At 44.0% G+C, this 13,881-nt stretch overlaps 1 protein-coding gene across 1 annotated transcript in view; it reads right to left on the bottom strand.

Annotated features, from left to right (window-relative positions):
- LOC148110514 (uncharacterized) overlaps positions 1-13,881 on the bottom strand; it is a 147,625-nt gene that overhangs the window by 70,490 nt on the left and 63,254 nt on the right. Inside the window, exons 4-11 of the mRNA XM_087869951.1 lie at positions 12,273-12,336; positions 11,966-12,104; positions 9,881-9,982; positions 9,143-9,203; positions 9,003-9,038; positions 8,856-8,923; positions 8,638-8,732; positions 786-856 (exon numbers count right to left, since the gene is read on the bottom strand). Coding sequence (XP_087726077.1) covers positions 786-856; positions 8,638-8,732; positions 8,856-8,923; positions 9,003-9,038; positions 9,143-9,203; positions 9,881-9,982; positions 11,966-12,104; positions 12,273-12,336 — 636 coding nt within the window. The remainder of the gene's footprint in view (positions 1-785; positions 857-8,637; positions 8,733-8,855; positions 8,924-9,002; positions 9,039-9,142; positions 9,204-9,880; positions 9,983-11,965; positions 12,105-12,272; positions 12,337-13,881) is intronic.

The raw sequence follows: 13,881 nt of genomic DNA, 5'->3' as shown, positions 1-13,881 counted from the left end.
TCAGGAGAGACGCTATTAGCCTCACAGCCACCAAACCACATCAGAATCCGCTCACAGGAGCACAACTGAAACGTGTGTGAGGTGTGGGCCCTGCAGGGAGTCACCGGGATTCCCTCTTCGTGGCTGCTGCTCCAGGGGTGTTTTCTACTACACACCGGGCGCCTGGCAGAGCTATCCGTCCTCTCACCCAGGGCACAACTGGAGGGATTCTGGGTTGCATCTTTACTCACACATATGGAATGCACATGAGGTCACAACTCACCTTCTCTACCAGCATCAGAACTGCCCAGAGCACGGGGCACAAAGTGTGAGGCAGGGATGGCTTTTCCCATTTTCCAGTGAGGATTAGTGCAGACACTCTCCCAGGTTAGTCTCCTGTCCCGAACCAACAATGCTACCACTCCCACGGGAAAGCAAACTGCAAGGAGTCAGCCAGACTGGCCAACTTCAGTGTGGAGTGAGGTGTCACCCTCCTTGAGTTATTTACACACACACACACACACACACACACACATACACACACACACCGACACATAGAAGAGGGGAATGCTCTCCTGTCCTTCAACTCTAAGGGCCTGGGGCTTCAGGAGTCCCTGTCTAAGGTGATGATCTGGAAACAGAGATGCCCGTAAGCTCCTGCATGAACACTTGGCATTCTCAAAGGGGAGCAAAACCTCAGACAGATCACAGGACACACCCAACAGCCACAAGGCCAGGACCAGGTGCTGTTCACACAGGAATAACATCCAGAAACGGACACAACGGAAAATGCCCATAGTGTTTACCGTAGCCATCTCTGAGTCCTTTTTAGGGCTGGTGCTGCTGTTCATCCTGGGAACTGGTCTAGATTCTGGATCTGACAAAGGATGGAGGTTTATTGTGGTTTGTATACCCTCTATGCCTTCCTCCCCATCTTACACTTTCCCAATCAGAATAGAGGATTTCCCACATGACTCAAGCAACTCCTTTGCTAAGAGAGATACCAGCCACCTGACTCTTGCGGGACACACTCGAAGACCCTGGATCCAGTGTTCCATAAGTAATCAATCAACAGTGGATAGGTCGGGGTACAACTGGCTGGAAATCAACACTGAAACTGGGGTGCTCAATACACATCCAGCAAAATCAACTTTTCTTCAAAGATTAAAAATCTAAGTGAGAAAAGCCTTGGGTGGGTGATATCAATAAACCCTCAACAGGCAGAGCATGCATTCTTTTCTCAGGCCGCAGACTGATGGTTCAATGTTTGTGTACAGATGAGACCTAGCATGTGTGACTGGCTATTATGTAAATATTTAAGAGAAGAAATGCAGTAGATTAACTGTATAATCACAAGCAAAGGAAAAAAAAGGCATATTGAGCAGTAAAGCTGTGGCACTATACTGATAACATTAGAGGAGTAAAATGCACGAATTTCATTGACGAATGTAGTATGGTAGACTACAAATAAAACAAAAATAAAGAGTAAATCCAGATTAGGGTTCCAAGATGGCGGAGGAGCAGGAAACCTAAAGTTCATCTGGTCCCGGGAATTCAGCTAGAGAGCTACCAAACCATTCTGAATATCAATGAATGCAACTGGAGAACAAAGAAAAGAGTAGCAGAAACTCTATGAACAGAAAAGCGACCACTTTCTGCAAGGAGGAGAAAAGGTGGCGGAGGAGTAGGTGACCCCTTTCTCAGCTGGTCCCCTGAGTCGAGCTTGATATCTACCAGACCATCCTGAAAATCCACGGAATCAGCCTGAGATGCAGGAAGATACATCTGGATCTCTACAAATGAACATCTCCAGCGCGGAATACTGAGGTACGAAGCAGGGAGCCGTGAATCCGCACACAGATATCGAAAGATAAACAGAAGGGGGAGGGAGCCGATGTGCTCGGGTGCCGGGAAGCAGTAGCCACTTGCACTGTGGAGCAGCCGGACTCACGGGAGCGGTGTGCACTCACAAGATAGCAGACTGAGACTGTGAGCCCGGGAATATGTGTGCCACCAGACTGAAAACCAGAGCTCTGGAGCACTCACTGGAACCGCACTAAAACCAGGAGTTGGGGAGCACGCGCACGTCCAAACCGAAAACCGGACCTCCGGAGTGCTCACTGGAACTGGACTGATACCAGGAGCTTGGGAGCGTGTGTGCGACCAGACTGAAAACCGGTGCTCCGGAGCACACGCGAACCACACTAAAACAGGGAGTTTGGGAGCATGAGCGGGAACCGGGGACGGCTGGTGGTGTTAGAAGCACAAAGGACAGAGACGTGCCAGACCTGGAAGTGAGGGCTGGGACAGCAGCTGTGGAGTGCACAACCCGGGATGCTGCAGGGTTTTTAGCAGCACTGACAGAAACAGAGTTAAACTGGCCAAGAGAGCTCAGTGGAGAGCGGACTGAGATGTCTCTGTTCTGAGACAGAGGCTAGGATACGGCCACTGCTGCTCTGACTCTCAGAAGAGGCACAGAAAACCGCCAGCAAAAGCCGCCAGAGAAAAAGCCCGGAAATAACAGCTCACATTGTGCCCATCCTCATCCCCCCTTGCAGGGGACAGAGCGACTCTACCCAAAAAGGGTTGCCTGAGTATCAGCGCGGCAGGCCCCTCCCCCCAGAAGGGAGGCTGAAAAATCAAGAAGCCCACATCCCTAAGGTCCCTATAAAACAAGTGCACACTGCCTGGGTCCTGGTCAATAATTTGGGCTCTGGGCAGCCCCGCAACCTCTCCTCATCAGAATGACGAGGAGGAGAAATCCCCCCAGCAAAGAAAAGATAATGAGTCTGTGGCCTCTGCCATAGAACTGATGGATATGGATATAACCAAATTGTCAGAAATGGAGTGCAGAGTAACAATGGTCAGGATGATATGTAGGCTTGAAAAAAATATTAACGAGAATATAGAATCTCTAAGGGCAGAAATGAGAGCGAATCTGGCAGAAATTTAAAATGCTATGAATCAAATGCAATCTAAACTAGATGCTCTGACGGCCAGGGTAAATGAGGCAGAAGGAGAAATTAGTGAATTGGAGGATGGGATGGTGGAAGAGAAAGTTAAAACAGAAACTTTGCTCAAAAAAATCCAATCTCAAGAATGTAGATTATGGGAGATTACTGACTCAATGAAATGTTCCAATGTCAGAATCATCAGCATCCCCAAGGGGGTAGAGAAAGAGAGAGGTCTAGAAGATATATTTGAACAAATTGTAGCTAAGAACTTCCCTAATCTGGCAAAGGAAACAAACATTCGAGTCCAAGAGGCAGAGAGGACCCCTCCCAAGATCAATGAGAACAGACCTACACCACGTCACATCATAGTGTAATTTGCAAATATTAGATCCAAGGATACAGTCTTGAAAGCGGCCAGGGGGAAGAAAATCCTTACATACAGAGGGAAAAATATCAGAATAATGTCAGACCTGTCTACAGAAACCTCACAGGCTAGGAAGGGTTGGCAGGGTATTTTCAAAGCTCTAACTGAGAAGAACATGCAGCCAAGGATCCTTTATCCAGCAAGGCTGTCATTCAGAATTGATGGAGAGATAAGGACCTTCCAGGATTGGCAGAAACTGAAGGAATTCGTAACCACCTAACCAGCCCTACATGAGATATTAAGGGGGGTTCTATAAAAGTAAAAGACCCAAGAGTGATACAGAAAAGAAATTTACAATCTATAGAAACAAAGACTTCACAGGTAACATGACATCATTAAAATTATATCTCTCAATAATCACTTCCAATGTGAATGGCCTAAATGCTCCCATAATATGCCACAGGGTTGCAGATTGGATAAAAAGACATGACCCATCCATTTTCTGTCTGTAAGAGACTCATTTTGAACCTAAAAATATATCTAGACTGAAAGTGAAGGGATGGAAAACCATTTTTCATGCCAATGGACCTCAAAAGAAAGCTGGGGTAGCAATTCTCATATCAGACAGATTGGACTTTAAGCTAAAGATAGTTGTTACAGATACAAAAGGACACTATATTATTCTTAAAGGATGTATCCAACAAGTGGATATGACAATTATAAATATCTATGCCCCCAACAGGGAAACAGCTAGATACAGAAGCCAACTCTTAACCAGAATAAAGAGACATATAGATGAGGGGCGCCTGGGTGGCTCAGTCGTTAAACATTTGCCTTCAGCTCAGGGTGTGATCCCAGAGTCCTGGGATCAAGCCCCACGTCGGGCTTCTCCGCTGGGAGCCTGCTTCTTCCTCTCCCACTCCCCCTGCTTGTGTTCCCTCTCTCGCTGGCTGTCTCTCTCTGTCAAATAAATAAATAAAATCTTAAAAAAAGAGAGAGAGACATATAGATGAAAATACATTAGTAGTAGGGGACCTCAACACTCCACTCTCAGAAATAGACAGATCACCTAAGCAGAAAATCAACAAAGAAACAAGAGCTTTGAATGACATACTGGACCAGATGGACCTCATAGATATATATAGAACAATACACCCCAGAACAACAGAATACTCATTCTTTTCGAATGCACATAGAACTTTCTCCAGAATAGACCATATACTGGGTCCCAAAACAGGTCTCAACCAAAAGCAACAGACTGAGATTATTCCCTGCATATTCTCAGACCACATGCTTTGAAACTGGAACTCAATCACAAGGAAAAATTTGGAAGAAACTCAAACACTTGGAAACTAAGAACCATCCTGCTCAAGAATGATTGGGTAAACCAGGGAATTAAGAAGGAAGATCAAACAATTTTTGGAAACCAATGAAAATGAAAACACATTGGTCCAAAACCTATGGGACACTGCAAAGGCAGTCCTAAGGGGAAAATACAGAGCCATCCAAGCCTCACTCAAAAGAAGAGTAAAATCTAGAATGCAGTTTTTATATTCTCACCTCAAGAAGCTGGAGCTGGAACAGAAGAACAGGCCTAACCCACCCACCAGAAGGCACGTGATCAAGATTAGAGCAGAGATCAGTGAATTAGAAACCAGGAGCACAGTCGAGCAGATCAACAGAAATAGAAGCTGGTTCTTTGAAAGAATAAATAAAGTAGATAAGCTACTGGCAAGACTTATTCAAAAGAATAGAGAAAGGACCCAAATTAATAAAATTAGGAATGAAAGGGGAGAGATAACGACCAACACCAATGAAATAGGAAGGATCATTAGAAACTTTTATCAACAGCTTTATGCCAATAAATTAAACAACCTGGAAGAAATGGATGCCTTCCTGGAAACCTATAAACTACCAAGACTGAAACAGGAAGAAATTGATTATTTAAACAGACCAATTAATTATGAAGAGATTGAAGCAGTGATCAAAAACCTCCCCAAAAACAAGAGTCCAGGGCCAGACAGATTCCCCAGGGAATTCTGCCAAACATTCAAAGAAGAAATAATACCTATTCTCCTGAAGCTGTTTCAAAAAATAGAAACAGAAGGAAAACTACCAAACTCATTCTATGAGCCCAGTATTACCTTGATCCCCAAACCAGGCAAAGACCCCATCAAAAAGAATTACAGACCGATATCCCTGATGAATATGGACACCAATATTCTCAACGAAATCATAGCTAATAGGATCCAAGAGTACATTAAAAGGATTATCCATCATGACCAAGTGGGATTCATCTCTGGGATGCAAGGGTGGTTCAACATACGCAAATCGATCAGTGTGAAAGATCATATCAACAAGAAAGGAGTCAAGAACCATATGATCCTCTCAATTGATACAGAAAAAGCATTTGACAAAATACAGCATCCTTTTTGATTAAAATCCTTCAGAGTGTAGGGATAGAGAGTACATTCCTCAATCTCATAAAAACCATCTATGAAAAGCCTACAGCAAATATCATTCTTAACGGGGAAAAGCTGGAAGCCTTTCCCTTAAGATCAGGAACACGACAAGGATGCCCACTCTCGCCACTATTATTCAACATAGTACTAGAAGTCCTTGCAACAGCAATCGGACAACAAAAAGGGATAGAAAGTATCCAAATCAGCAAAGAAGAAGACAAACTGTCTGTCTTCACAGATGATATGATACTTTATAGAGAAAACCCAAAAGAATCCACCCCCAAACTACTAGAAGTTATAGAGCAATTCAGTACTGTGGCGGGATACAAAATCAATGCTCAGAAATCAGTTGCATTTCTATACCCAAACAATGAGACTGATGAAAGAGAAATTCGGGAATCGATTCCATGTACAATAGCACCAAAAATCATATGTTATCTCGGAATTAACCTAACCAGAGACATAAAGGATCTATATTCCAGAAACTACAGATCACTCTTGAAAGACATTGAAGAAGACACAAAAAGATGGAAAAATATTCCATGCTTATGGATCGGAAGAATAAACATAGTTAAAATGTCTATGCTACCCAGAGCAATCTACACTTTCTATGCCATCCCAATCAAAATACCAATGACATTTTTCAAAGAACTGGAACAAACAGCCCTTAAATTTGTGTGGAACCAGAAAAGGCCACGAATCGCCAAGAATTGTTGAAAAGGAAAAACAAAGCTGGGGGCATCACGTTGCCGGATTTCGAGCTGTACTACAAACCTGTGATCACCAGGACAGCATGGTACCGGCACAAAAACCGATACATAGACCGATGGAACAGAATAGAGAACCCAGAAATGGACCCTCGACTTTAGGGGCAACTAATCTTTGACAAAGCAGGAAAAAACATCCAGTGGAAAAAAGACAGTCTCTTCAATAAATGGTGCTGGGAAAATTGGACAGCTACATGCAAAAGAATGAAACTTGACCACTCTCTCACATCATACACAAAGATAAACTCCAAATGGATGAAAGACCTTGATGTGAGACAGGAATCCATCAAAATCCTAGAGGAGAGCATAGGCAGCAACCTCTACGACATCGGCCACAGCAACCTTTTTCATGACACATCTCCAAAGGCAAGAGAAACAAAAGATAAAATGAACTTGTGGACTTCATCAAGATAAACAGCTTCTGCACAGCCAAGGAAACAGTCAAAAAAAACTAAGAGGCAGCCCACAGAATGGGAGAAGATACTTGCAAATGACACTACAGATAAAAGACTGGTATCCAAGATCTACAAAGAACTTCTCAAACTCAATACACGTGAAACAAATAATCAAATCAAAAAATGGGCAGAAGATACGAACAGACACTTTTCCAATGAAGACATACAAATGGCTAACAGACACATGAAAAAATGTTGGAAATCATTAGCCATCAGGGAAATTCAAATCAAAACGACCTTGAGATACCACCTGAAACCAGTTATAATGGCAAAAATTGACAAGGCAGGAAACAACAAATGTTGGAGAGGATGTGGAGAAAGGGGATCCCTCCTAGACTGTTGGTGGGAATGCACGTTGGTACAGCCACTTTGGAAAACAGTGTGGAGGTCCCTTAAAAAGTTAAAAATCGAGCTACCCTATGATCCAGCAATTGCACTACTGGATATTTACCCCAAAGATATAGATGTAGTGAAGAGAAGGGCCATATGCACCCCAATGTTCATAGCAGCATTGTCCACAATAGGTAAATTGTGGAAGGAGCCGAGATGCCCCTCAACAGATAACTGGATTAAGAAGATGTGGTCCATATATACAATGGAATATTACTCAGCCATCAGAAAGAACGATTACACAACACTTCCAGCAACTTGGACAGGACTGGAGGAGATTATGCTAAGTGAAATAAGTCAAGCAGAGAAAGACAATTATCATATGGTTTCACTCATTTATGTAACATAAGAAATAGCATGAAGATCGGTAGGAGGAGGAAGGGAAGAATGATGACGAGGGTAAACAGAAGGGGGAATGAACCACGAGAGACTGTGGACTCTGGGAAACAAACTAAGGGCCTCAGAGGGGAGGGTGGTGGGGGAATGGGATAGGCTGGTGATGGGTATTAAGGAGGGCACATATTGCATGATGCACTGTGTTATACGCAAATAATGAATCATTGAACATTGCATCAAAAACTGGGGATGTACTGTATGGTGACTAATATAACAAAATAAAAATTATTTTAAAAAAAGAATAAATCCATAAAGAGTAACAAAAATAAAGAGCAAATCCATATTTACTCCATAAAGAGTAAGTAAATGCCTTTTTTCTCAAATGGTCTTTTTTTTTTTCTTTTTCAAAAAAGTCTTCGCCAAGGCACTTGAAGGCTCAGATGGTTAAGGGTTGGCCTTCTGCTCAGGTCATGATCTCAGGCTCCTGGGATCAAGCCTCACATTGGGCTCCCAGCTCAGTGGTGAGTCTGCATCTCTCTCTGTCTCTCCTCCCCTACTCATTCTCTCTCTGTCCCAAATGAATAAATAAAATCTTTAAAAAACAAAAAGGTCTTCACCACTGAGTCAAAGTGGCAAGGAAGTTGGGGCCCATGACTCCTCCAGCCTCCTCTCTTCAGTAGGGGGTGGCGAAGGGGCGGGTCTGCAGTCAGGGGAGGGGTGTGAGCTCCACCTGTCACAGGGACAGGTGCCTTGCTGCCAGGGGCATCTGAGGAAAACACCCTCATGTCACCCCTTCAGACAACCTGTTGTCCTTAGGCAGTGCTTGTGATTTTCTCCAGGACACACAATGACCACCCACAGGAATGGGAAGGACACCGTGTGCTTTCCCAGCAGAAGTCAGGCTGCCCCGTTTCACAGCGCGCCCACTACCTCTCCGTGGAGGGCTCCACATCTCAGGTCTTCCCAGTATCGCTTCCTGTCTCATGCATCCTTCAGGCAGCATCTGTCCTTCCATCATGTGCAGTCTTGAATACAGAGAAAGAACAGACGTCTATAAGAATTACATCACCACGTCCTCTCCTGGACACCAAACAGTGTAGCCGTCACCCCTCAAGACACCCGTAAAAAGGCACATCAGACTCGCACACCTGTGTATCATGTAGGCGTTCTCCCTTCTCTGCTGCTGTATCTTCCGCTCCCAAACCCGAGCCTTGATCTGCGGGAGAAAAACCCACCCACCTTCAGTTGTGTGGGACTGTGCCCCAAACGGAGAGCAGGAAAAAGAAAACACTTACCCAGTTCTCTAGAGCATTCTTTTCATAAACTGCAATCTGAAAAAGCCAACACACCAAAAGCGCATGTTCAGGGATCTAAGGGCCACTTCCGTCCCCTGCAGGAGGCGCTAAGGGGCCTGTTGGGGCACAGCTCAGGTTACCTTGCGTTCAAAGGTGAGCTCTGCCTCCTGCAGCTGGTCTTGCATCTTTCCGATCTGTTGTCTGTCAGGTACAATTGCTTTCGTCAGATAAAGCCCAATATTGGGTGTGATTTTAAATCATCGGCCCATGTGGCCGTCCTCCAGTTATCTGTCCCCTCATCCAATTGATCCTGACACAGGAAACACTTCCACATGACTATACATGGACAGCAGGATCAAAGCTATTGTCACATCCTTTCCTTACTCATTTCTCCACACATGCAGGGTTCAGACTTGATATAATTTCCTTACCCGTTTTCAATCTTTCCCTAATTTATCACATGACAAGTATCTTTCGTCATGAAGCTCTATTCTCCTTTAACTTCTATCCTCGCCACGTTTGCCAGGGTTGCAAAGACCAGCGCCATCAGATGGCACCACCGTGTTTATGGGTAGGATTCATCCTACGACAAACTGCTTTCCTCAAGATGAGGACCGCTGACACCACCCCCAGGGATGCTGGTGTGGAAGAAGTTTCCACAGAGTCAGACCAGCACTGGGAATCAGGACATGTTTACTAACATGGTTGTTTTGCTCTTTCTAAAACTTATCTCTTTGGGTCTGTTTTTTCCCTCTGATTATGTCCTGTGAATTTTTGGTTATATTACATGTTAATGGAGTCTAAACATTGTACAAAGGTGAAAAATACAAAGTGAACAGGAATTTCAGGAACCGCTAGTATGGAGTGTCTGAACTCACTTGTACTTGTCCATTTCTTCTTTGATTACTTTCAGATTTTCCTCGGCATCTGACAGCTGATTCTTTGTTGCCTCCAGTTCATAAAGTGTCTTTTCCAGCTTCCTAAAATGGGAAAGGTATATACATAGACCAGTAGCCAAGGTCCAGAATTTCTGCCATTTTTCTTCTCAGCACACTTGACGGCCTAGATTAGAGTGGTTCCCATAAATGCACAGACTGACAACACAATCGGAAATGAATTGAAGGCCCCATTTAGGGTTAAAGAAAAATCAGACTCTGGCTGCTGCCATGTCCCCTGCAATCGGAGCTGTCTTTATACTTCTCTACTTCAATTCATTCATCACCAAGTCACCAAATAACACTGCACTTTGTGTCTTTCTTTGAGACAGTGAAGGCTCATTTCGGTTCAAAGTGACCAACCATACTCATTAGGATGAAGCAGGAGACCATCATTAGTCCTACACCTCCATGGGGAGCCCCGATCCTCAGACCAAGGCTGTGCCCGACACGGACAGCTCAAAAGGAAGCCTTCCAGAGTACGGCTTCATCAGCATGGTAACTCACTCCCAGACATCTCTAGGGTTTAGAAGTACAACCCCTGCCTCCTCCTTCAAAGATCTCGGTGGAGGAAAAGGCCAATCTTAGCGCTGACAGTATGTCCTGAAGTATAAAATGATGTGAACTGTCACACAGTCAGGGTGTTATCTCCAGGCAACAGATGTCAGATGGACAACTATCAACTGCATGGAGTCAACCTACTTTAACAGAGTCCACTGATAGTGAAAGCAGCAAAGAGCGATGCTTAGAAAGGCTGGTTTCCTGTGTCGCCCTCAGACTCTTTTGTTCATGGTGTTGATTTAAAGGGTTTCAATGTGACTCTTGATTTACTCAAGAATCACATGCAAAAAGACTCTTAGAAACTGAGACAAAAGCTCTAGACAGAGAAGGACTCATGCATTTGCTTCTGGTCTCTCAGGCAATCCTTCAGCACATGCTCTGTGGAGTGCCTGTGATGTAGTGGCTTGGTTGTAAGGTGTTGAAGAGAGAAAGGTGGTCAGGACACTGTACCTCCCCCAGAACAAACTTACCAATGAACAGAACCAAGATGCCAGTGAGTCAGAGCGGCCCCTACCCCCGGTGTGGGAAGGAGTAATACAAAGCTGAGTCTCCAGGAAGAGAGGGAACAGTTTTGCTTTTCAGCATGAATGAGGGACTCTAAGGTCCTGATCTCCTTTTGAGAAAATAGAGGAAACACTGAACAAAATAGGAAACTCATGAGTAAATGCACCCAATTTCTAAAGAGCACATGAAGAAACACGAGAACCAGATGCAGAAGAAGGAAGCCCAGGAGAAAGCCAGCCTGGAAGTGGGAGCCAAACTCCCCAGGGCTCATCAATGAGTTCTGGAACAGGCAAGTGAACTGCAAAGAAACTGAATGACTTTATGAGCACAGTCTTAGAAGGAAACAAGTGCTGTTCAGGGTCAGCCAGCAAAGGTGAGTCCTAGTGAAACTGCAGGCTTTGCTTGGGACCCAGGAGAGTTACACGTAAAAAATCGGGTGGACAGGAAATACTCCGGCCTTCTTAGGGATTGGGCCGCAGTGAATGATCTCAGTTGTACACTGGATGAAGGGATCCAGTATTGCTGGAGCCCCAACCCACTTTCCACAAAGAAATTCCCATTGTTTCTGCAGCAAGAGAATTCCATTTTTCTCTACACATTCTTGACCCAAATTTCATACTGAACAAAATTGACCGAATTCAGGGCTGATAAGAACATGTGATGAGACTGAAATCAAAAGGACAATGTAGAAGGACCCAGAGGGGATACAGGTGTCAAGGTGATTAATGCTGGTACCTTCCCTCTTCTGCCCCAATGAATCACACCACAACGTGTGACAAGCAGTTGAAACAGAAACAAAAATGCAGGTTGCACAGATCAAGGTAGGAAGGGCAGGTACTTCTACAGAATGCATTTGGCAAAAATACTCTAGATCCAATTCCCAACGAACTACAACTATCTAGCCTGGCTGCCACATAAATTCATACAACAGTGTTTGTGACGATTAACACAGGAATAGCTTACTCTTCGGCAGCCACTTTTCTTCGTTCAGAGAAATCCACCACGATACCCAATTTCTTCCTTAGCAGCTTCAATTCCACTTCCTTAGCTGCTTTCAAAGAACTCAGGGCGTTGCACTTCTGTTCCAGGACCTTTTTGCTTTCTGTAAAGGATGAGTTTTCTTTTGTATGAGTGGGCACGTGACCTGAGAACTTGGTTTTGTTGGGGAAAGGAGAAGGGCAAGACCTTGAAGGCAGGAAGGCATTCTTTCCCTTCCCAATGCAAACTCATTGCCAGCATCTGGGGATTTCTTTTCCCAAAAATAACATACCCTTCAGTACATGTTTTTTGGACTCCAAGGCTCCCCACTCTCGATCTGCCAATGCATCTTGGGCCTTGAAGACAGATATGAGAAAAGACATTCAAGAAATCATGATCACAGAACAATGTGAGTGCACCTAACAGAACGGGATCATGCAGTGCAACAAAGAAAGCCCTTGAGGCATAAATAGAACAAGGAGAAAGTAAGGAGGGTGGAAACTAGTTCAAGAAAAGAACTCACAATGGCTTTCTTAGTGGAATATATATTTTAAAAAATCTTCCCTTTTTCACATTGAAAAGTCTCTGTTCAGCATTAAGAGTGGAAGGGACTGTACAATTTGGCTGGCTATCGCCCTTCGTCGTTTAAGTATCTTGTGGGATTTTCTGCATATCTTGGAGGGCAGGGCTGAACGATGTGATAATTACCTCGCTGTGAAATAAACCATACTTCCTAGTCCTTGAAATAGCAGACCTCATCGTGATGGTCCTAAGTGAAATTCCAGCTCACTGTTCAGTAGGAGTTTCAGTTCCCAGATGCCCACTCTCTACTGTGGTAAACAGCAAGCGAATACGCTGCCCTCCCCTCACCCAATGACCAAAAGCCTCCCGAGCCACATTACAGTAAAATGCAACAGTCAACTCTTTTTTAAAAATTTGATTTTATTTAAATTCATATAATTAATATATAGTGTATTATTAGTTTCAGAGGTAGAGTTCAGTGATTCATCAGTTGCATACAACACCCAGTGCTCATTACATCACGTGCCCTCCTTAATGTCCATCACTCAGTTACCCCATTGCCCCACCCACCTCTCTCTCCAGCAACCCTCAATTTGTTTCCTATAGTTAAGAGTCTCTTATGGTTTGACTCCCTCTCTGATTTCTTCTTATTTTTCCCTCTCTTCCCCTATGACCCCCTGTTTTGTTTCTTAAATTCTACATATGAGTGAAATCATATGATAATCTGGAGTTGGGGTTAAGGGTGGGTGCTGAAAGGAGGGGAGGGCAGCAGTAACACCTTACCCAAGAGGAACAAGGATAAGAACTACATCACACTTCTTCTCATAAACCATGCCATCAAGAAGGATGAAATGTTTAAAGTGTTAAAAAGAATCATCAAACTAGAAACCTGTGGTCAGTGAAATCACCCTTCAACACACACTACAGATTAAGGAAAACTGTCAGGCATATTTCAGTGGTAAAGCAGTCAGTTCTCTGAAAAGACAACAATTTCTAATGTGCGTGCATTAACAACAGAGAGTCAAAGTACATGAGGCAGAAACTGAAGGAATTGCTGATGGAAATAGATGAATCCATTACTACAGCTGGAGAATTCAAAACCCTCTTACTGGTCATTGACAGATCCAGCAGATACAGAAGTTCCATGAGAACACAGGTGAACTGAACAGCATCACCAATCTACTGCATCCATTAACATCTGCAGAATACTTCATTCAACAACAGAAGTACAGACATTCTTCTCAAGCTCCCATGGAACATTCACTGAGAGAGGCCATATTCGAGGCCATAAGATACATCTGAACAACTAAAGGAATAAAATCACAGGAAGTATGTTCTCAGACCACAAATGACTCAGACTAGACATCAAGAAAAGAAAG

The sequence above is a fragment of the Ursus americanus genome, chromosome 2 (genome assembly GCF_024610735.1).
Source record: "Ursus americanus isolate L20-20 chromosome 2, mUrsAme1.1.p, whole genome shotgun sequence".
Classification (NCBI taxonomy): Eukaryota; Metazoa; Chordata; class Mammalia; order Carnivora; family Ursidae; genus Ursus; species Ursus americanus.
The sequence above is the reverse complement of the archived record's forward strand: the minus strand, read 5'-3'. Positions and strand labels throughout refer to the sequence as shown.